The sequence below is a fragment of the Lampetra planeri genome, chromosome 26 (genome assembly GCF_965212315.1).
Source record: "Lampetra planeri chromosome 26, kcLamPlan1.2.h2, whole genome shotgun sequence".
Classification (NCBI taxonomy): domain Eukaryota; kingdom Metazoa; phylum Chordata; class Hyperoartia; order Petromyzontiformes; family Petromyzontidae; genus Lampetra; species Lampetra planeri.
The window spans coordinates 13,075,362-13,096,346 of NC_136132.1; the positions used below are offsets into that span (position 1 = coordinate 13,075,362).

The window sequence follows — 20,985 nt, forward strand, 5'->3', positions numbered from 1 at the left end:
GGGACCAATAACAGTTGCCCTCTACCTCTGCTGCAGCAGAGACAGTCAGATTATCCTGCTGCTGCTGTACGTATTGCAGGGGCCGGCACATCGAGGCTGGACAGCCCGATTGCTCGGAGGAGCAGGAGCAAGATGAGGGTGAAAGAGGAGGAGGGAGAATTGAAAAATGCAGGAGAAGAGGCAACCAGAATTCATCTCACAATCGTTAAGGTTTAATCCCAAGCTGAACTTGACCCACGTTGAGGGAAGTTCCAGGCATAAAGCTCAAGGGCGTCTCATATCCTCCACAAACTCGGGCCGCGGTGTTGCGACGCCGTCGGCCCCACGATGGAGAGGAGGCGGTGAGAGAGCGCAAATATGTCGCAAATACCGACAAAGGAAATAATATATATATAATAATAATAAAGCAAATGACATAAAATGCTTATATATTTTTTTGGGAATCCACATTGGTTATCTTTCATGGGATAAAGTGTACATTTGTTTAAGAAAAGATGGGGGAAATCAATTGCAACATTGGGTTTGATTAAGCGGCGGGAAACAAAACGTATTAATTTTTTTCCAAAAAGTAATGCGATAGTCAAGCAAAACAATATGTTTTGCTGGTGCAAGCGACCGACGAATGCAACATGCAGCAAACAACTAGCGGTTACCGGCCATGTTGCAAGTACTAAACAAAAATAAATCGGCTCCAAGCATTCACATTTTTCAACAAATCTATATATTTTTTTTTCTCTTTTTAAAAATTTTGATCAGAAATGCATGCACCGGTCCCTCCCACCGTGAGGTCCTCCCACAGCTGCTGGTACAGAACATGCACTATTGCTGCCGCTCGCTCACACGGGACGGGTTTCATGGCTTCATAAACGTCCAACAGGGCCTGCACCGTCAGCTCTTCTGCACTTCTTGTGCCCTTCCCTGCCCCAAATCACTCCTCACTCTGCCCCTCCGTGGTGCGACACATCGCGAGCGTGCCGTCGTTCGGCCAACAACACATCTTGGGAATCGCACGCTCACTCGCTCACACCAGCCAAACAGGCGTCTCGCACGACCGTACCGTGCGATCGCGCCTGCAGCGATCATGCCTCTACGTTGGTCGATACCAGAAACCGCATGGTCAGTCGCAAATGGGCGGTGAATCTCTGATCGCTCCTCGGTAACCTTCCCCCCTCCCGACCATCGCCACGTGCCTGCGACGGGGCCCGCTTGCCACGGCCACCTCGCTGTGGCAATTCGCCACCACTACCACCGTGGAGGGCGGTCGCACCTCACCCAGCCTCCTCGAGCCGCTCGCTGGCGGGCGGCGTGCAGGACGCTGGGGCCAGGGGTAACGGCGACGGCGGCGGTTGTTGTTGTTGCGAGTACCAAGGTGGCGGCTACCGGCCGTTAATGGGGGGGAGAGAGGAGGGACTGGGGAGGATGGTGGTGGCCGTGGCAGCGGCGATGGCGGTGGCGGTGTGGCAAAACCATCCACGGTGGCTCAAACGTAGCTGCGGTTTCGGTCGGCAGTCTTGCAGGCGACGCTGCTGCGGGGACAGGGAGGGAGAGAGCACATGGGTGGGGGCACGATGAGAAGGTGCGCACTGTGTACGTGCCCTGCGAACACTGTTTGATGCATTTCAAGACCGACAAAGGTCACATACTAAAACCACTCTGAATGCTAATCGCTTGGTAATGAGAACGATATATAGACACATACCTGTGTTTAAGATGATGGAAATAAGTCAAACTAAACCAAAACTAAATATATTGGCATTGTTTTCTCTGTGTAGTTAAATTACCAAAATCAAATTCTCAACCCACGACAGTTGAGAATCTGGTTTAATTACAGGCGGCTGAAACCCATACTCATTGTTTTTTTCGGTCAAGTCACGTAGGTAAAAAATCTAAAAAAAATAAATGAAAACTAAATAAAATCACGACGTTTTGGGCGCAACACAAGCGTTCTTCTTCGGGTGGGGACAACGTAGCAAAAGCACAACCGCTTAAGTGTGTCTGACATACTTAAGCGGTTGTGCTTTCGCTATGTTATCCCCACCTGAAGGATGCTTGTGTTGCACCCGAAACGTCGCGATTTAATTTAGTTGTTTTCATTTATTTTATTTAGATTTTTTACCTACGTGACTTTACCGAAAAAACAAAGAGTATGAATCCTTGCAGTCACGGAAGCTTCAAATCTAGGCCGAAACCCAGATTTCGTCCTGGCATGTTGGTGCCAGCTCAGCGCTCTAAAACCTAAGCTGCCCACCTTTGGGGTAAATGTTCTCGCGGAGCACGATGCTGGCTTGAACCTAGACTGGAACAAGGGAACGTCGCGGCGGTGGCATTTGACCGTAACCACACAAATCCCCGCCAGCTTCGCGATGTTCTTTGTGGACAAAGCCTCCACATCGATCGAGGTGGTGCACGGCGGTGATGGCATGGGGCGGCGGCTCGTGACTCAAAACCACCTCGTGGTCAGAGAAGGCAGCAACAGCTCAGGCGGGAATGCGGCAGCGCGCGGTAGGAATTGCGCCGACGCTGGGCCGTCACCACGCAAGGCCTCGTGGGAAGCAGGAGGAAGCCATGAGGAGATGCTGGGGATCGTTAGCCGAAACTTGACACCGAGATCCTGACGTTCAGACCGTAGGGAAGACTCTGTTGTCAGGATCTCCACGCCCCCTCCTGCATTCCTTTAGACCAATTCCCCCAGTCTCGGCGCACGCCCGCAGCCATCGGCCCACCAGGCTGAATGAGAGAAGAGCAAAGACCTTGGGCGAGCCGATGGCTGTTATCAAAGTTCATATCGTTGTTTTGTAGCTTGAGCCACTGAGGAGGACACGGTTCCCTTTCACCTGGAGTCACAAGCCATCACCACCACCACCGGGAAGGAGAACTGGTGTGGCTAGCTGTGACCGGGGGAGCGGGAGGCGGGGTGGCGATTAAGGTATCAACGGGGGCAGCGACAAACCTGCACAGGGTGGCGGGCGTCAGGTGAGGATGTGCACGAAGAGAACGGCAAAGCCCAGGACCAGCAGCATCACCATGGCAACCAGCACTGAGCTGGAACTCTGCATGGGTGAGGCGAAAGTGGTACAGAAGGGGGTGGGGGGCATGGGGGAGTGAGGGGCATGATGTGGGTAGAGAACAGATGGGAGGATGGGGGTGAGGGAGACAGCTAGGGTTGCAGACATTTCCACAAATCAACCCCGGACATAGTTTTCAGTCAGCCTAAGCCTATGGGAACTGTGCGTTATGCCGATACAAAGTTTTACACAATCCCGGCACCAAAACGCGGTGCAAATCTATTCCTGCCATGTGAACATAGACACCATTTCCCTGACAGGTGGCAACCCTAGGTGAAGTTCCCTTTGAGGCCTAGTCATCACCCAGAGGCCTTCACGATGGATTTGAATGCACTGGCTACCCTGGTGATGAGTGCGGTCTGTATGAATCATACAGCAACTACGCGCCGTCTGCTCACAGTGGACGTTAAAGATCCCCTCACGTCACTCGGAAGAGTAGGCCACTATGTGCTGGCGTCATGGTCCAGAAATTACTGAAATTTTAATTTACACAAGAATATTTTTTTTTCAAGACGCTCCCAGAAAGGAATCACGAGACACGGTGAGGCTTTCTAGGTGAACCAGCGGAGCGACGGTCGGCCGTCGAAACGCATGAAGCACACTGCACGTGTACATACTAATTATCTTATTTTATTTCTCACACGATGACTGCTCCCGATACATATGCTGACGTCACTTGCTAACCAGCGTGGAGTCGGAGGCTGGAGGGGTCTCGTAGGGGGTGTGGGGGGTGGGGGTACGCGTGTGTGGTACAAGGTCGCCACAGAGGCATTTAAAAAAAAATCTCATTCTCAAAACGTCACGAACACCACCTGCATCTGACACCAAAAAACGTGACATTCCCCACGACGCAGTGTGGTCACAGACGGTGATATTTTCTCCCCGAAGCCCCTTCATGAGCAGTTGCGTCTTCTTCAGAGAAATCTCGCGTGACCGTCTCTAATCAAACTGGGCGATTGGTGTTTTGGTTTTGCCGACAACTCCCTGCCGCTCCCAGCCTTCCACCAATTCTGTCTCTCCCCCTCTGACCTCACCTCTGTTTACACATCAGCGGTGCACACCTCCCTGGTGCGGCAATCAATCCGGAGCAATCTCATATTGCAGGTCAACATTACGAGGCTGCGTAAAACACCGCGCGTGTGCAATCAACACCGACGAGACCGTGCAGACCAAACACTCGCACGCGCCACTTCTCATTTTGGCCAGCGGCCTCCGGCAGGAGTCAACAATCGGGAAGGAGCAGTGGTGGTGGCAGCGGCCGCTTTCGTTAGCAGCAGACGGCGGTCTGGCATTTACAAGAGAGCCCTGGGAATTGGGTCTGTGTTGTGGCTTGTCTCAAATTGGAATGCAGCTGTGCATTTTCGCAAAACTAGAACTCATCTTATGGGGATGCCTCGTTACCAAATGCTCCCCCCCTCCCCCTGCCGCGTTACAAACATGAATCCCGTGGGGGAACCGTGGCCCCTTGTTCGACATCGATTATAGCCCGGCGGCTCCTCCGCGGCGGCTACCGAATGCCGCACGCCGGTTTCTGGCATCGCCCGGCGTCCAACATCCTTTGAGCAATTTTTGGATGGCGAACGCTTCCGACGGTGCAAGATGATGTGGCCTCCCAAGGATGCCGTCGGTAATGACCGCATTTACCAGTCAAAATTACAGCACCGCCGAACGCTGGGTGCAGTGCGCCACTGAGGCCGCGACGGTGGCTAGCCAAACGACGCAATGGAACAAAAACCACTCCACAAACCACAGCACTACTGGGCCACGAGCACCAACGCCGTGATGAGATTAGATGTGATGATAAATCTGTGGCTGAGGCAGCCAGGTTTACAGCTGCCTATAGCTTCCTACAGCTCCCCACACAGCTCCCTCCTTCCCCACGATTAAATTGGATCTGCCGACACAGTCTTCCTTCGGCAAGGAGCGGGCTGTGCGCAGGTAACGGTGCTACCGACGGGCCGAGCGTGAGGGACGAGACGAGACTGACATAGGCAGCTGTTCGGCAGCTCCCGCACAACACCGCCAGCTCCAAGATCTCTCCCATGGCCCCCCGACAGACACCACCACCCCCCTCCTCCCCCGTGGGGAAACCTGAGATGCTTCTGACGCAGTTACAACCACCCGTCCCCTCTTAGCTGCGCACATACATGTGCCGCCCAAAATATCGTGCCACAGCGGCCTTGCGGCGGGATCAGATATTTTGTTACGCCACTGCCGTCTGTTAATCAGGGGCGGATTGTATCCGCGCATCACCGCTAATCACCGCCTACAGATTCGCGATCGGCTGCTTTGATCCACGGCCCTCTGATTTCACCACTAACCGCTTTCAGCTGATGTATAAGGGTCTTAAAACCACCCACTCCGCGCCTTGTCTATGCAGAGTATTCCGCTTGGCTATTCATCACCCTAACCCTTCAAAGAACATTCTTCATCTCTAAATGATCTACCCCCAAAGGGCATATCCATGGTTTGAGACCCCCCTCTCCTCAAATCTGACCACTCAGCCGCTCCTCAACATCTCACAACCGCCATGTTCCGTGCCCGCTTCCCGAGACGCAGCTAGGGAATGGCGGTAGACTGTTTCCTGGTGGCTATCCCCCAACAGTGATGTTTACGACAGCATTGCTGGATGTGTTGAAACGTCATTCCCATGACAACGATTCGAAACATCCGATGTCCACACCCGCAGCTGTGATCTTAACTGAGAGGGGGAGACGCCTTCATCCCTGTGTGTTAATATCACGGCGTGGCTTTAACCAGGAGCAGGGAGCAAGAAAACCGTGATCTTAAATTGTACAGGCGGTCATCAAATGCGGTACAATCCACATTTGTTTTTGAGGCGAGGCAACGTGGCGGTAGGTTTCATGTCATCGTTAACCCCCTCCAATAACACATGCGTTGGAAGCAAGCCACAATTTTGGCAGCTGGTTATGTCGCGATGGACATTTAGGCAGAGAGCGAAGTGAAGCAGCCTCTCTCAATTTCCGAGCCCGTTACACGGATGGAGCTCGTTACCGGGTGGAGCTCGTTACCGGGTGGAGCTCGTTACCGGATAGAGCTCGTTACCGGATAGAGCTCGTTACCGGATAGAGCTCGTTACCGGGTGGGGCTCGTTACCGGGTGGAGCTCGTTACCGGATAGAGCTCGTTACCGGATAGAGCTCGTTACCGGATAGAGCTCGTTGAGCTTTTTACTGGCTGGAGCTCATTACCGGGTGGAGCTCATTCCTGGGTGGAGCTCGTTACCGGGTGGAGCTCGTTGAGCTCATTACTGGCTGGAGCTCATTACCGGGTGGAGCTCATTACCGGGTGGAGCTCATTACTGGCTGGAGCTCATTACCGGGTGGAGCTCATTACCGGGTGGAGCTCATTCCTGGGTGGAGCTCGTTACCGGGTGGAGCTCATTACTGGCTGGAGCTCGTTACCAGGTGGAGCTCATTACTGGCTGGAGCTCATTACTGGGTGGAGCTCATTACTGGCTGGAGCTCATTACTGGGTGGGGCTCATTACTGGCTGGAGCTCGTTACCGGGTGGAGCTCATTACCGGCTGGAGCTCATTACTGGCTGGAGCTCATTACCGGGTGGAGCTCATTACTGGCTGGAGCTCGTTACCGGGTGGAGCTCATTGAGCTCATTACTGGCTGGAGCTCATTACTGGGTGGAGCTCATTATTGGCTGGAGCTCATTACCAGGTGGAGCTCATTACTCGCTGGAGCTCATTACCGGATGGAGCTCGTTACCAGATGTAGCTAATTACCAGATGGAGCTCATTACCGGGTGGAGCTCATTACTGGCTGGAGCTCATTACCGGATGGAGCTCGTTACCAGATGTAGCTAATTACCAGATGGAGCTCATTACCAGGTGGAGCTCATTACTGGCTGGAGCTCATTACCGGATGGAGCTCGTTACCAGATGTAGCTAATTACCGGATGGAGTTCATTACCGGGTGGAGCTCATTACTGGCTGGAGCTCATTACCGGATGGAGCTCGTTACCAGATGTAGCTAATTACCGGATGGAGTTCATTACCGGGTGGAGCTCATTACCGGGTGGAGCTCGTTACCGGATGTATCTTAAATTTCGATGTAAAGCTTTCGTGACTGCAGGGATTCATCTTCTTGGTTCTTTCGGTAAAGTCACGTAGAATGGAAATAATAAAATAATAAAAATAAAACATAATAAAATAATTCTCACGAATTATTGACAAGCCCCAGGCTCCAAGCCCCAGGCTCCAAGCCTGGGGCTTGTCATTCAGACTGTCTCCTCGACAGACCTGTTCTCCACCTGAGGACGGCTGCTTGCGTTGTGGCCGAAACGTCGTGAGAATTATTTTATTATGTTTTATTTTTATTATTTTATTATTTCCATTCTACGTGACTTTACCGAAAGAACCAAGAAGACGGATGTATCTTGTTATCGGATCAGTGAAATGTCATCAGTTGTCGATGACAAATTCACATATATAGCAGGGCCATCGCCCGAAACATCGCCCATTTCATTTATCTCTCTCAGGCCACAGTGGCACTGATGAACGTGTTTAGTATTCTTGTTATGTGTGCTTGTATGCATGTATGTTGAACTTCTTCTCCACAGTACGTCGCCAACCCTGCTAATCGGAGCTGTGATTATGTACCGTTGCACAAAAAGTGCTTGCCACAAACGAACCACAATATCTCGCTGGTCTCGTCAAGGAGCATCAACTATCACGTGAACTCCGGTCATTCTCGCAGCAGGTTTTGGCGAGACATTGAACAAAGTAGGTTGCTGCATCACACACTTTCAGTTGTGCTTCTGCGACCGTCTGGAACGCTCTTCCTTCTGATATTAGGAAACCAATCAAGTAATGCACTTGTAAATCTCGACTGAAAACTTAGTTCGTTAGAACGGCTTTTTGTGTTGTTGTCCTTGGCTACGTACAGTGCAAAAAAGGTTCAACATACACACATACAGTAGTTTGTCAGATTTGATGATGAAAAAAAGAATAGGCTTTTCGGCAAGTGTTGAGATGTTCAAACACCAAATAGACACCCATCAGGAGGCATCATCAAGCCTGCATTAAGCACACACGCCTGTAGTAAAACATGCAAACAAGCATGCTTTGATAATGTACGCATTGTCCTGGAAACTGGCCGACATCAGAGACTCCCTTCCTTTATGGCCTTGTCTCAACAGTTTTAGACCAGAGAACACCAAAATGTGAACAGCACAACGACAATGCAAAATAAAAATCATCGTTAAAAAAAGGGTCCCATAGATTTCTCAGATTAGTTTTTTTGGGTTGGATTACGACGGAGTTCATTCAGCTCCCCAGTGAGCTGGAGCTTTATCGGCTGCAATTTGATGAACGGATTTGGCCACGTACAAATAATATCTGTGCGAGCGTGACAATCTTGTCAGGTGGTGGAAGCACAACCATCAGATTGTGATCATGGCACCAGACGGTGAACTGCACAGGCGGTCGTGACCCAGCACACACTGCAAGGGAGCTGCTGCTGTGACCGCAGTTGCACCAGGTCACGCTGTCGGCTTCACGCCGTCACAAGACGAGGGATGAACGTCTGGCAGAGCAGCGCGAGCCTCTATGTGATTAAAGAACGGCCCACGGTGGCCGATATCGCAAATCTCCCAACGTCAGACCAGGACGACCCCCCGCACCTCTCGTCGCTCATACCACGCGTGTATGATTTAAAACATAACTAAAATATTTGTTACAGCTTATGATTTCGTTTTTTTAAAGGTGACCTCAATATCGATCAAACGATGGTTACATAATCCTGATGAGCCTAAGAGAGTTACAAAACTATTTTATCAGGAGTTTTTTGTCTTCGCGGCAAAAGTGATTAAAGTGCCCAGACATCAACAAAAGGGGTAACAGTAGGCACAGCCTCACACAGATAGGTTTAATAATCTGTTTCTATTCTGACATCTCATGGCCACCTCGCAGCCCAAGCCTGCAACACCTGGAAAGCATTGGTCGTTGTCCATCCAAGTATTAACCAGGCTCAAGCCTGCTTTAGCTTCCGAGATCTGGTGATATTTGGCGCATTCAGGGTAATTTGATCTCAGGCGAGCGTGAAGTTTGCTCTGCAGCCCGAGCAGCCATACACACGCACGCATACAGACGCAAGCGCAAGCGCACAAACACAGACACACACACATGAGCATCCACAACAACAACCGCCATTCGCTAGTGGCGGTGATATAACCCTGGCGCTTGTGCCATCGCTTTGTGTACTTTTAGGCCCCCCACTATGCCAACCTGCTGCATTTCAGCTGCCCGATGCTCCGCTGAGCATCGCTCCTCTACCCTCCGTTGTTGGAGGGCGACTGCCTGGAACTGACTAGTTGCATTCTTCATGAGCCTCCTCCATAGAGGCCGATCTTGACATCGCTGGTACCAGTCTTCGGCAAGTCCACTCAGCTCCATATTCTCCTGTACTGCATCAGTCCATCTCTTCTCCAGCCCGTGTCGGGCCTCTTTAGAAGCTGCTTGGGCATGCGGTGGCTTGGCATGTGTGGGCTACATGATCCAGCCTTGCCTGCCGGAGGAGCTCACTAATAGGAATATGTCCAGATCTTTCAAGGATTTGTGAGCTCCTCACACAATCCAGCCTGGTAAAACCCAGCATGAATCGCAGGCAGGCCAAACGACCTGTATGCACACAAACAGGCAAATACTCCCGTTTAGCATTTAACAGACCGTTGGAGAAAATGCTCTTAGCGAGCACCTATGAAGGCCGGCATGGCGCAATTAGGGGTGGGTGGCCAGCACCACGTCTGGCGGCCTTTGTCTTCCTAGTAAAGATCCTTACACACCGCACCAGGTACTTATTTGAGGCTGAGTCGACCTAGGGAAAGCCCAGAAGCGGTTGAGATAATCGTCACTGGTGTTCGCCGTGCATGCACACACAAACAAAGACATTCACGTATACACACACGTGCATGTAGACACATGAACACACGGATGCACGCGCACAAAAAACGGCATACACACACATGCACACAACATTCACCCACATACACGCAAGCGCTCATCAAGCAACACCAAACCACGCATCCCAGCCATCACAGCCTCTTGATCTGCACTCCAGCCCCCCATCGCGTGCGCTGACCGTTAGCCTGGGTTCGGGCGAGCATCATTACGGCGATGGTCACTTTCTCTCCGTTGCACGGTGGACGGCGGCGGAGCCCGTGCAATTGGATGTTTGAAAGGAACGTGCAGCACAGCGCCATCATTCGTCAATCCCCTACTGTGCAGGTCCCTAGGAGTTGGGACTAGTTGATGGGATGACATGAGGCAAGGCATCTTGTCTGCTCGGGAATATTGTTTACTTCACCGCACTTATTAGTGTGGGGCAGTAAACGTGGGGAGCAAGTGGCTCGGGAACACAGATGTGCGGTACAACTACGGGCTGCCTGCCCTTTGCTGCCCACTGCATAGCCCAAGCATCGTATAACAACCTTTTTATGGATGTTGGTTGCTTGTTCAAGCGCTACTGCTTAGTTTCCGAGATATGATGAGACCAGGTGAAATCGGGCGTTAACCGCTTTTATCCAACCTCGAGAACTATTCGATGCGATTCATCGACCGATGCTGGTGAAATTCCTCCTTTGCTTCACGGTTGACACGTCTCAGCAGGAAACAACGCGGCGCTCCGGGTCCATTTGTCCTCATTAGCGAACCGCCGGCACAGTGGACAGAGTGAGACCGCTCACTCACTCGCTCAGAAAACCCTAGGAACCCCGGCCCACGGGTCCGCGCTGGCACTTATTTGGGTCTTCCCTACTCTGTCAGCGAGCTACACTTAGGTTCCGATTGATGGGTGGTCTATCTGCACAGGTATCTCTCGATTTACAAACGTTCTTCGGTTTTTGAAATTTCGCGTGAAGAACAATTGACAAATTATGGTCACTTTTCGATAAACAGAATCGGATTTGAGCCAAGAAATGTCACTACGGCACACTCCGTGAGATCACCAAACAAGAAGCACCCGGGAGCGTGCATCATCCATCCCCGATAGCGTCACAGTGTCCCTACAGTACAACAGTAACATCTCCACATCACCTTTCCACTCATTCCAGCATGCAGATTTGATGAGTTCTCTGATGAGGTTAATTATTTTTCTTTAAAATGTATTATCATTCAATTGTTTTAAAATATATGTTCTTTATTATTATTTTTGTATTGTCAAAAGTGATATCGGTGTATATTTTTAGATTAGGAATGGAGTTGGAATGACTGTCCGAAACACATCCCAAATTTTTTTTATTAAATGAAAGGGAAAAGCCATTCCGATTTACGAAATTTCGTTTTTACACGTGGCTTTTTGAAGAGCGCATTCCCTTTCGTAAATCGAGGGATACCTGCCGTGCGTGGTGAGCCGATCTTTGGTCTCAGTGATGCGTGGCTCCAACTTGAACTGGCCTCAACCTTGGGCCAGTTCAAAATGTGAGGAGATGAGGAGGAGGGGGGGTGGGGAGGAGGGTCCCTGCTGATGACCAATGCTCACCGCTGCACCAATCGCTCACGAACAATGTCCAAGCACCGCTGCTCAGGTGATTTAATGATCACGATGGTTGTTGGGTCGCATATTCGGCTAGCTTATGTAAAACATAACAGGCTAAATAAAATAATAATAATAATAATTTTATTTACCATTGCTAAAAGCAAAAGGAAGATCTCGATGTTTTGGCCGACAGGCCTTCTTCAGGATAATGCCCCATCAACCCAAATAAAGATTTATATTCACCTGGCAGAGGCGTAGCTAGGATATTTTGCGCCCGGGGACGAACTATAAAATTGGCGCCCCCCCCCCCCCCGTTTAATCACATTTTCCTATTACATCGAATAAGGAATAACAATTAAAATTTTAATGAAACATTGTATTTAAAGAAGCAAATTTATAGAAATTATATTACATGGCTCACTCAGTCACTGTCGTAGACTGGTTGACATAGTCTACAAAAGATACATTTTTCTTGATTTCACTGTCGCAAACTGGTCAATCACGTAATGAAAATCAGTTTTTTCCAATGTTTCTCTTTCAACGCTAAGAAGAGCAAGATCGCTGAGACGATCTTGTCCCATTGAAGCACGCAAATACGACAAAATAAGTTTCAATTTGCTGAACGACCGCTCACAGCTTGCAATTGAAACTGCTATTGTTAATAAAATTTGCAGTGAAATTCGCAAATTTGGAAATGTCGTCTCCATAAAACACAATAAAACTAAGAAGATCCAAAGAAGTTTCTGGTAGAACTTCATTCCGGTTACTGAGCAGCATTTTGCAATCTCCAATTTCTGTGAAAAGTTCGTGGCCATTGATGTCGGTGTCATAGAAATTTCCAAAATCTGCAATTTCAGCGAATTGCATCGACATCTGTGTCGGATAGAAGAGTTTTGACGTCCAGCAGAAATCCATATTTTGTGTTCAGGTCTTTTAGTCGTAAAAACCGTGTTGACATCTCCTGTTGAAGTCGATAAAGTCGCTCTTCATAACGCGCACAATTTCTTCTTCTGCTGAAAGTCCTGCATCTCTTGCCAGTTTTCATGGCATCTTCTTCTGTCCACATCTATCCCCCAGGCTGTGCATCTTGTTTTGGCGTTTTCTACAGCAACTTGGCTCAAATCATCACGAAGCTTGACAAATTCATGCTCCAAAGATTCAAGATCAGTTGCTGCTTCCTTGAAGTTCATAGTAGGATCCTGTTGTATCTATGCTCCGTTTTCCAAAAATTCCTGTAAGCGCTTCTGAACACGATACATTTTTCCAAGAATGACATTCTAGAAATGTAATAAAACTATGAAGTTAAAATTTAATACGCATGCTTGTAACTGTTTTGCATCGCTTCTGGTTTCAGGCGTCTAGTTACGTCCTCCGATAATTTGTCTAGCAGCCCGACTAGTTCATCCAGTCCTTCATAGATAGCTTTAACAGCTTCGGATCGTGCACTCCAGCATGTTTCAGACTCCCGCTTTACTGTGATGGGCACAGCTTTTTTTAACTCTTCCCAACGAATTGTTGAACGAGAGAAAAACAAATATATACTTTCAACTGTTCCAAAAAATGTGACGAAATGTGGATCCTGTTTAGCTGAGTGTACTCCTGCTAAGTTTAAGCTGTGGTTGTCACAGTTGACAAACAATGCTCTGTGATTTTTGTCACATATTCGTTGTTGAAGGCCGGATATATGCCCAGTCATCACAGCAGCATTGTCATTACATTGTGCCCGACAGTCGGCTAGAGGTATGTTGTCAGATTTCAGTCTTTCGACGATGACTCTTTCTAGGCTTGCTGCATCTTTTGCATGTATATCGATATAACCTAAAAAAAAATTATTTGATAGTTACTTTTTTTGTTTGAAAATCCACATCCACAAATCTTATGACCTGAGAAAGCTGTTCCCGATGTCCTAGATCAGGAGTTGAGTCAAGTAAGATACCGTAGTACTTGTTTTTCCTGATATCACTCAACAATTGGTTCTTTACAGTCGACGCAAGTATGTGAATAAATTCATTCTGGATTTCCGGTGACAAATAAGAAACTGATCCCGGATTTTCTCCTGCGTGCTGTACGTGTTTTGCTAACAATGGGTCATACTGCGCAACGAGTTTGATCAGCGCGATAATTTTTCCAACATTTTTATCCTCATCCGCATTCAAATTTTCCTCATGGCCACGTAGTGCCTAATTTTGTGAAACCAGAAACTTAATACAGGTGAGTATTCTTTGCAATATATCTCGCCAACGTTGTTTTTCCAAATGAATCTGAGCTTGAACCACTGCGTCAATTCCAGTACCATCAATTATCCTTCGTTCGGCTTCCTTCCATGCAGTAAAAGCTGTGCGGTGGCTAGGATTGTTTTCATGAGAATTTAGTTTTTCTGGCTTTCTCCACTTGTTGAAACCGTTTGTTAACTCAAACGAAGCTCGTGAGTTTGAACTCGATGATGTAAATAATAGACAACAAAAACAGTAAGCAGCTTTATTGATTGGTGAATATAATAGCCACGAACGATTCACTTCCTCTCCGTTCGCTAGTCGGCGTTTAAACCATGATGATGTAATTGAACGTGCGTGGGCTGCTCCGGCTGCTGCAGCCGCCTGGAGCGTGGTGGTGTCACTAATAAGAACTAAAAATAGGCCGTCGTAGTTTCTGCCACCAAAAAACAGGCCAGTGACTAAGGCTGAAAGACTGCGCCTGTCTGTTGTTTGGGACGTTCTTCCATGTAAGTTCTTAATAGGTGCGCGTACCAAAATGTAATTACATGAAATGTAGGCTGTGTGTAGCGGCATATATAAACTTTTAGGTTGAGGTGTAGATTTGTGCAGTAGTTTCAGGCTGCCGCGCCCGCCGCAATAAGTTATAATGTAACGTTGTAAGCCTCATTTTGGCGCCCCTTTACCTTGGCGCCCGGGGACATATGTACCCCCCTGCCCCCCCCTAGCTACGCCTCTGTCACCTGGTGACCTGGTTATATTATTCCAGCACTTTGTTTTATAATCGTTGCATGTTACTGGTTTTGAGACATGGACAGGTGGAGATGGAGTGATGCATCAGCTAATGGGCAGGAGCTCTCTCCATTGTTGCATCACGAGGTTGGGAGAGATGGTGACGGGGCTTGAGGAGGCCTGAATACAGTAATCGATGATGATGATTTATCTGGGAAAGCCCTGGAACAGTCTAAAAACATTGTCATCAGGATCCTGCATTTGAAATATTTGGCCATATACTTTACTAATTAATGGTTAAGAGGAAATCAGAAAAAGTTCAAAGAGATCTGGGGTAACTCAAAGTTCCCCACAGCCATCATGGGAGCCTGGGGAAGCCTCACAAATCTCTGCGTGATCCACATCTATTATCAGGAGATGACAGGTCAAGCGGTGGCGGTGGCGCGTTCACCGCTTATTGCAGAGAGGTCCACGGTTCGAATCCAGTGTCCTTGCCGATTAATATATCAGGTATCTAACCATAGTAATGTTTACTACGCGCCATCTGCTCAACTGTGGACGTTAAAGATCCCGTGATGTAATTCGCAAAAGTAGGCCATTGTGTGCCAGCGTCACTGTTAAAATTGCCCGCAAATCACTCATTTCAAACCACTCACCCACACTGTGAACATTTGGCAGGACCCTTGTGAGAATAGTGATGATACTCAGTGAGGCTAACCTGGGCAAAGCAAGCCCAATAATAATGATGGTGCAGGGATTTGTGAGTTGAATTCAAGAGACAATGGCTGGGGGGGGGGGGGTCCTGGAGGGGCAGTCGCTGCCCTCCGCCACCACCTCCATGCGTTTTTATCGAACTCGCGTTGAAAGTGGGCGTGCGCCCGTACTGCTACAGGGATCGTTTCGATTGTTTGTTGAAATTGGTGCCGGGATTTGCGTCCACGCACAATGCATGCAGGGTGAGCTGTGGCGGCACAGACTATGCGAACAAAACGTGGAAACTCCTCATATTCTATGACTACTGATGCTATTTTTATTTTACCAGGTAAGGCCCACTGAGCAATGAAGCTCTTTTCAGAAGCGACCTGGGCACAAATGATAGCTCAGCAAAGTGGCTTACCGTGTGGAAATTTACAGCAGTCAAATACTCTCTAAACGCATGATTCTATTCACCACAGAACTAAGCCGTGGCAAGGGGCGAGAGCTCATGAAGGCCAACAGGCTCTTTTGCAAGAGCAAAATTATCTGGCAATGCTGCTGCTGCGTTGGCAATGGTGTATTGGTGTACACAATGGTAAAAAACTCAACACATTCGCCAATAACACTTCGTGGCCTGAACAGGAAAAAAATAGGTAACGTTTTGGGTATTAGCTATTCTGCATAGCTCATGGATAGATGCCAGAGACACAGATCGGACGACAAGGGTTGGAGACCGCACTAAACACAAATGTGTTGAATATTTTTTGGGTTGCAGAGAGTACACAAGCGGCATTTTACGTATCTGCAGCGTCAGTCAAATGTTGCAAATTTGGCGGAATCGGCTCATTGCTTCAGGTTGAGGAGGCTACAAACTCTACACTGGGGTTTCCAGTCTCAGGTGGAAAATGCAGCCGAAAAAAATATAGAAATGGGACAGAAGAAAATACGTTTCTTGAACTGAATCGTGATGTCAAATTCCAGACAATTAGTCTAAATACTGGGTGGTAGTAAGGTCGGCTAGGTCAGTGGATTAGGCCGAATGAGCCCCCCAACCTAACCCCTAGACCTGACCCCTTGACTTGACCTACCGGCCAGTGGAGTAATGTGGTTGGCATGGGCCCTCGTGCAAGGAATTAAATTGCCCCCCCCCAATCCAATTTCCCGGATCCCCTCCTCTTTGCAGCTTGGCACCTGGGCCACTCCAGTCCATGGGCTGTTGACACGGAGTGCCGATCCGACCCCACGACCCGACCCCACAATCTGTCCCCCCCCCCCCACCCCGTGTGGTGCTGGCCTCACCATGCCCTCATCCACGAACTCCACCACCTCCACGGTTTCCACCACGTCAACCTCTCCACCGCCCTTCCAGTTGGGGTTGGGCGCCGTCCTGGCGTTACTCTGCTGCTGCGTGGGGCCTGGGTTGGAGCCCTTGTCAGAGCCGGGGTTGCCCCCCACGGGCACCGCCTTGCCGTCGTGGTGGCCGTTGTCGCCAACCTGGTTCTGCCGCCGGATGTCTGTCTGCGCGGTGGGCGAGTGGCAGATGGCATAGCCGTGGTAGCCCGAGACCACCTCCTCCTTCTGGCGCCGCTCCGAGGCTCGGTGCTGCAGGCCGTCCCTCCGACGGAGGGGCTTCATCTCAATCTGGTAGCGCGTGCGTGGCTCCCGACGGCTGCCACCACCGCCGCCGCCGTCACTCTGGCCTGCTAAGCCTCCGGGGGCACAGATGCACGCACACACGCAGTTGTCCGACGATGCCCGGCATCGTGCCGCTCACCTCCACGCGGAGCCACGTCTCTGCATAGCCCTTCCCTCACAAAGTAAAACCGCTGCTTAGGTAATCACAGTTGTGCCAAATGCGTGTGTTTATCGAGGGTGAATTTCTCACCGCTGTGCTTTGCTTGCGGTATCTGATGCACCCTGGGTGATGTGATTTGAGTTTTTAAAGGAACACACACTTAACTCATTATTCCCTTATTCCAGGGCTTAATTTCAGCCAGGCCTGTATATTATAAATAATACATGGCTGTGGCTGCTACGAGTCAAATGCCTACTCTAGTCTACCAGCAATCCATAAAATATTCCATGAGATTTAAAGACCTCTCCAATTCCATCACAACACCTTATTTTCCTCCATCTCTTCCTGTGGCACAACCGAGCCGTGCCGAGCCAAGCCCTGCACCGTAGAAGCTGAACCACGCCACTGACATCACACGCAATGAACAATGCTCCCTAACCCTGGCCCTGCTTGAGACCGAGCCAGGCATCCATCTCGCACGGCCAGAATGTCACGGTTTAGTTCCCGCTTGGCTCGAAAAGCAGCCACCCATAACAGCGAGGGCATCTCGCTGACTTGCCTCAGACGTGCTTGTGGGAAAGGGGCTCTCGTGTCCACCGGCACCTCAACCTGCCCTCGTGGCGCGCGGCACCCCACGCTGGACCCGGCCGCGCCCTACCTTTTGGCGGCACGGCATCAGTCGTCCTCCCGCGCGCTCCCTGCTTCCCGTTGGGCACACCGGGCCCGTCGGCGTTCACCGCCCTCCTCGCACCAGGCCGCTCCGGCTCAGGCTTGAGCACGCCACGGCCGGCGCCCCTGGCGGCCGCCGTGATGGCGGGCGGGTTGGCATGCGCAGAGCGCGAGCGCGGGCTCGGGGGCGGCGTGGGGCCGAGGCTGCCCGCAGGGCTCTGATTGGGAGGCGGCGTCGTGCCCTTGCGGTAGAGCTCGGTGCTGGGTGGCCTCTCCACCGGAGCGTCGTCGTCTTCCATCTCGTACTCGTCCTCGTCCTCGTCCTCGTCCCCCTTGCGCCCTGTGGGAGCAAGCGGGCGCCGGCGGTGAGGGACGAGGCTTACTGTGCGTCGTTGTGACGGGTTACGGGTAATTAAGTAACGTGCAAGGGCGGCATCTGTGTCACCAGATTAAAACATAAAACAATACACAGTCTGTTCTTCTATAACGGCGCGTGCTGTTTTCATAGCGCGAATTGGATATAACATGATTAAGTGAACATAATTACGTCGCTCGAGTAGGAATAAGCGGTCGCACGGCTGCCTCGGCATAGCATCACACAAAGCGGCATGCTGCTGGATGCTTCTAGATGCTACCCCACGCACCATAGTTTTTGTGCGGCCTGTGTACGCATCTCACGTGTTATCGCGGACTGTGCTTTACCCTATAATATATATAATTTATGATAACGCAATTTTTCCAGAACGCAACAACTACCACGTTGTAGGAGAACAGAATATATTAACCAATCGACCTCTCGGCCTTGTTAACCAATGGTTCCCCAGCAGCTTAATTTTAAGCTGCCAAACTCTGGACCGGTTTCAACTTCTCTAGGCCTCATCAGCAGGGCGCAGCCTGCGAAGCGAATGCTGTCGCGTTGCCTGGTGTTGTAGGCGAGGGCAGTTCATGAACACCACGACTTCCCCATAATTATGAAACGTCCTGGGAATTGAAGTGTGGTAGTCCTGCTGAATATATGCAAAACCGGAGGAAATAAACACAATAACGCCACCATAATGGGAGAGATATACACGAGAGCCGACGTTTCTGGCAATGGCCCTTCGTTACGGCAGATGTTCTCTCTCTGCTACGAGAAAGTGCCATTACCCCAAAACGTCACCTGTTATATTTCTTATTTTTTCCTGTTAGAGCCCACGACACTACTATTGAGGAACGTTTTCGATACTTGTGTGCCACAGCCAACGCAGCGATGCAAATGCATTCGTTTACACAAATGCAGTAAATGAGGGGAATTGTATTGGCGTAAGTGCCAACCCTTGCTAATGTACGTGGTCGGCTGCCAATTGGTGAAATGCTTTTACCGCATCCCGACTTCGATGATAATCAAAAACGCTTCTTGAGAATTGTTTAATAACATTTTTAGCCGATTTTTATTTTTGCATTGAAAATCGAAATGCCGGCAAACGTAAAAAAACTCCCAGGAATCTGCGGTGTAAATCGGTCAATGCTGGCGCGGTCACTGCCACGACACACCGGAGCTGTATAAAAAAAACTAACTCGCCGGTGAAAATCACGGTAAGAGGATCCCAAGGAAGATTATCGCATCGGCTTGAGCCGAGATAGGGGGGTTGATTTTTATGAATAAGCTCTGTGCAGAGCAGCACATTACCCCGACGGCACCTGCGTTAAAGAACAAGCAGCAACAGCTGTTCAACAGGCACACACACACACCCACACACACGCGCACATACGCACAAAGACAAATAACCCCCGTAAAGCTGAACAAACTGTTTGGGCAAGTGCTGTTAACGAGTACCTATTAAGGCCAGCATGGCACACGAAGGGGTGGAGGGCCAGCACCACACCCGGCCGCCTCTGTCTCCCTGGTGGTGATGCTTACTACACACCACACCAGGTACTCATTTGTCAACCAAGAGGAGGCCCAAGATAATCGTCACTGGTGTTGGCTGTGAGCGGGAATCGAACTCGGGCACCAGGTTCATAGCGTAGCATGCTAACTGCTGCACTACTGTTCCCCATACAAAGACAAATAACTCCCATATACCCTTAACAGACTGGAAGAGCAAGTGCCGTTAGCAAGCACCGAACCCCTTCGTGTGCCATGCTGGCCTTCATAGAAGCTCGCTCCATTCACGCACACACGCATGCGTGAGGCCACGTCCATTCGCTAGAAAGGCGGATTACGCGCAGTGAGATGTGCTGGGCGCACACATTTGTTGTGAAACGACCTGAATGAGATGTCTGCTACTGCTCTCTTTGCTGAAAAACCGACCCTGCCTCCCAACAACCCCCTCCCATCACCCCCCCGCAATCCCCAGCCGCCCTTACCAGCACCCCTCTCTCCTTGCCTCTCAGCAGATTCTGCCTCGCGTTCTCCCCATTACACGAATTCCAAGCCGGCTATAATTAGTCGCTCCCGGCTTGATATGGGCTTGGGCCAGGGACACAGTGCGCTGGCGAGGCATAGGGTTGTGGGGGGCTGCAGGGCCGCGGGGAGGAGGAGGGCGAGCCTCGCCGCTCGGCCTCGGGGAGTCTGCGCTGCTTCAGCTGCAGGCGAGCGCCGGCCAAGGTCCAACGTCGCGACGGCCACGTGAATCCCACAAACGCCGGTCCCCCCCCACCGGAGGGAAGTCGCCGTGCGGCCGTTAGGCACGGCCTGTCCCGAGCATTGGCCCTGCCTTGATCCAACCGCCAAGCCCCCAGGCTGCCTGTGCCACCGGCGTGATGATCACGGGGCCGCCGTTTTTTGTTGCCGGAGAATCGCGCACGTGCACTATTCATAGAGAGGGAAGGGACCCGGTTTGCATTTTTATTGAGCAACCTGGCGTTCCTGTCCCTCAGCGGCTCTCTTCTCCCTCTCTCTCACACAGACGGCCACCACCACCCAGCTGCTCCATTGCCCCCCCAACGCGCCAGCTGATTGCTATAGGGCAAGTGCCTCGGCAGCGACTCACGCAGGCTGGCGCTGCGATCTGTGGTGGTCGCACGCCGCCGAGTATTGTTTGAAAACTCAAAGCCATGTTCAGGAATGTTCTTGAATGAACCGCGCAGTCAATGATGCTGCCGCGGTGGTGCAACAGTCGGCACACTTGATTCCATCTCCCAACGCGGCAATTGTAACGATTGTGCAAGTTTCTTAAATCCCCCCCTGCCACTCTCCACCCCCTTCTCTGGGGTGCCCTGGCTGCTGATGAGAAACAGTGTGTTGAGGCCAGTCCAGTGTCTACTTCTCTTGAGCCAATGCGGCTGAAATTATGGACTCCCAGAAGGCCGTGTGGTTGATGGCAA

At 50.5% G+C, this 20,985-nt stretch overlaps 1 protein-coding gene across 2 annotated transcripts in view; it reads right to left on the reverse strand.

The window, feature by feature from the left end:
• Positions 1-411: 411 nt before the first annotated feature.
• Positions 412-20,985, reverse strand: part of LOC144727779 (junctophilin-1-like) — a 115,082-nt gene continuing 94,508 nt past the window's right edge. Inside the window, exons 5-8 of one of the 2 annotated variants that reach the window (XM_078606887.1) lie at positions 17,666-18,016; positions 16,512-16,921; positions 2,951-3,050; positions 412-1,523 (exon numbers count right to left, since the gene is read on the reverse strand). In XM_078606887.1, the coding sequence (XP_078463013.1) occupies positions 2,970-3,050; positions 16,512-16,921; positions 17,666-18,016 (842 nt within the window). In that variant the 3' untranslated portion in view covers positions 412-1,523; positions 2,951-2,969. Of the gene's footprint in view, positions 1,527-2,950; positions 3,051-16,511; positions 16,922-17,665; positions 18,017-20,985 lie in introns of both variants that reach the window. The other variant, XM_078606886.1, reaches the window with a different exon arrangement.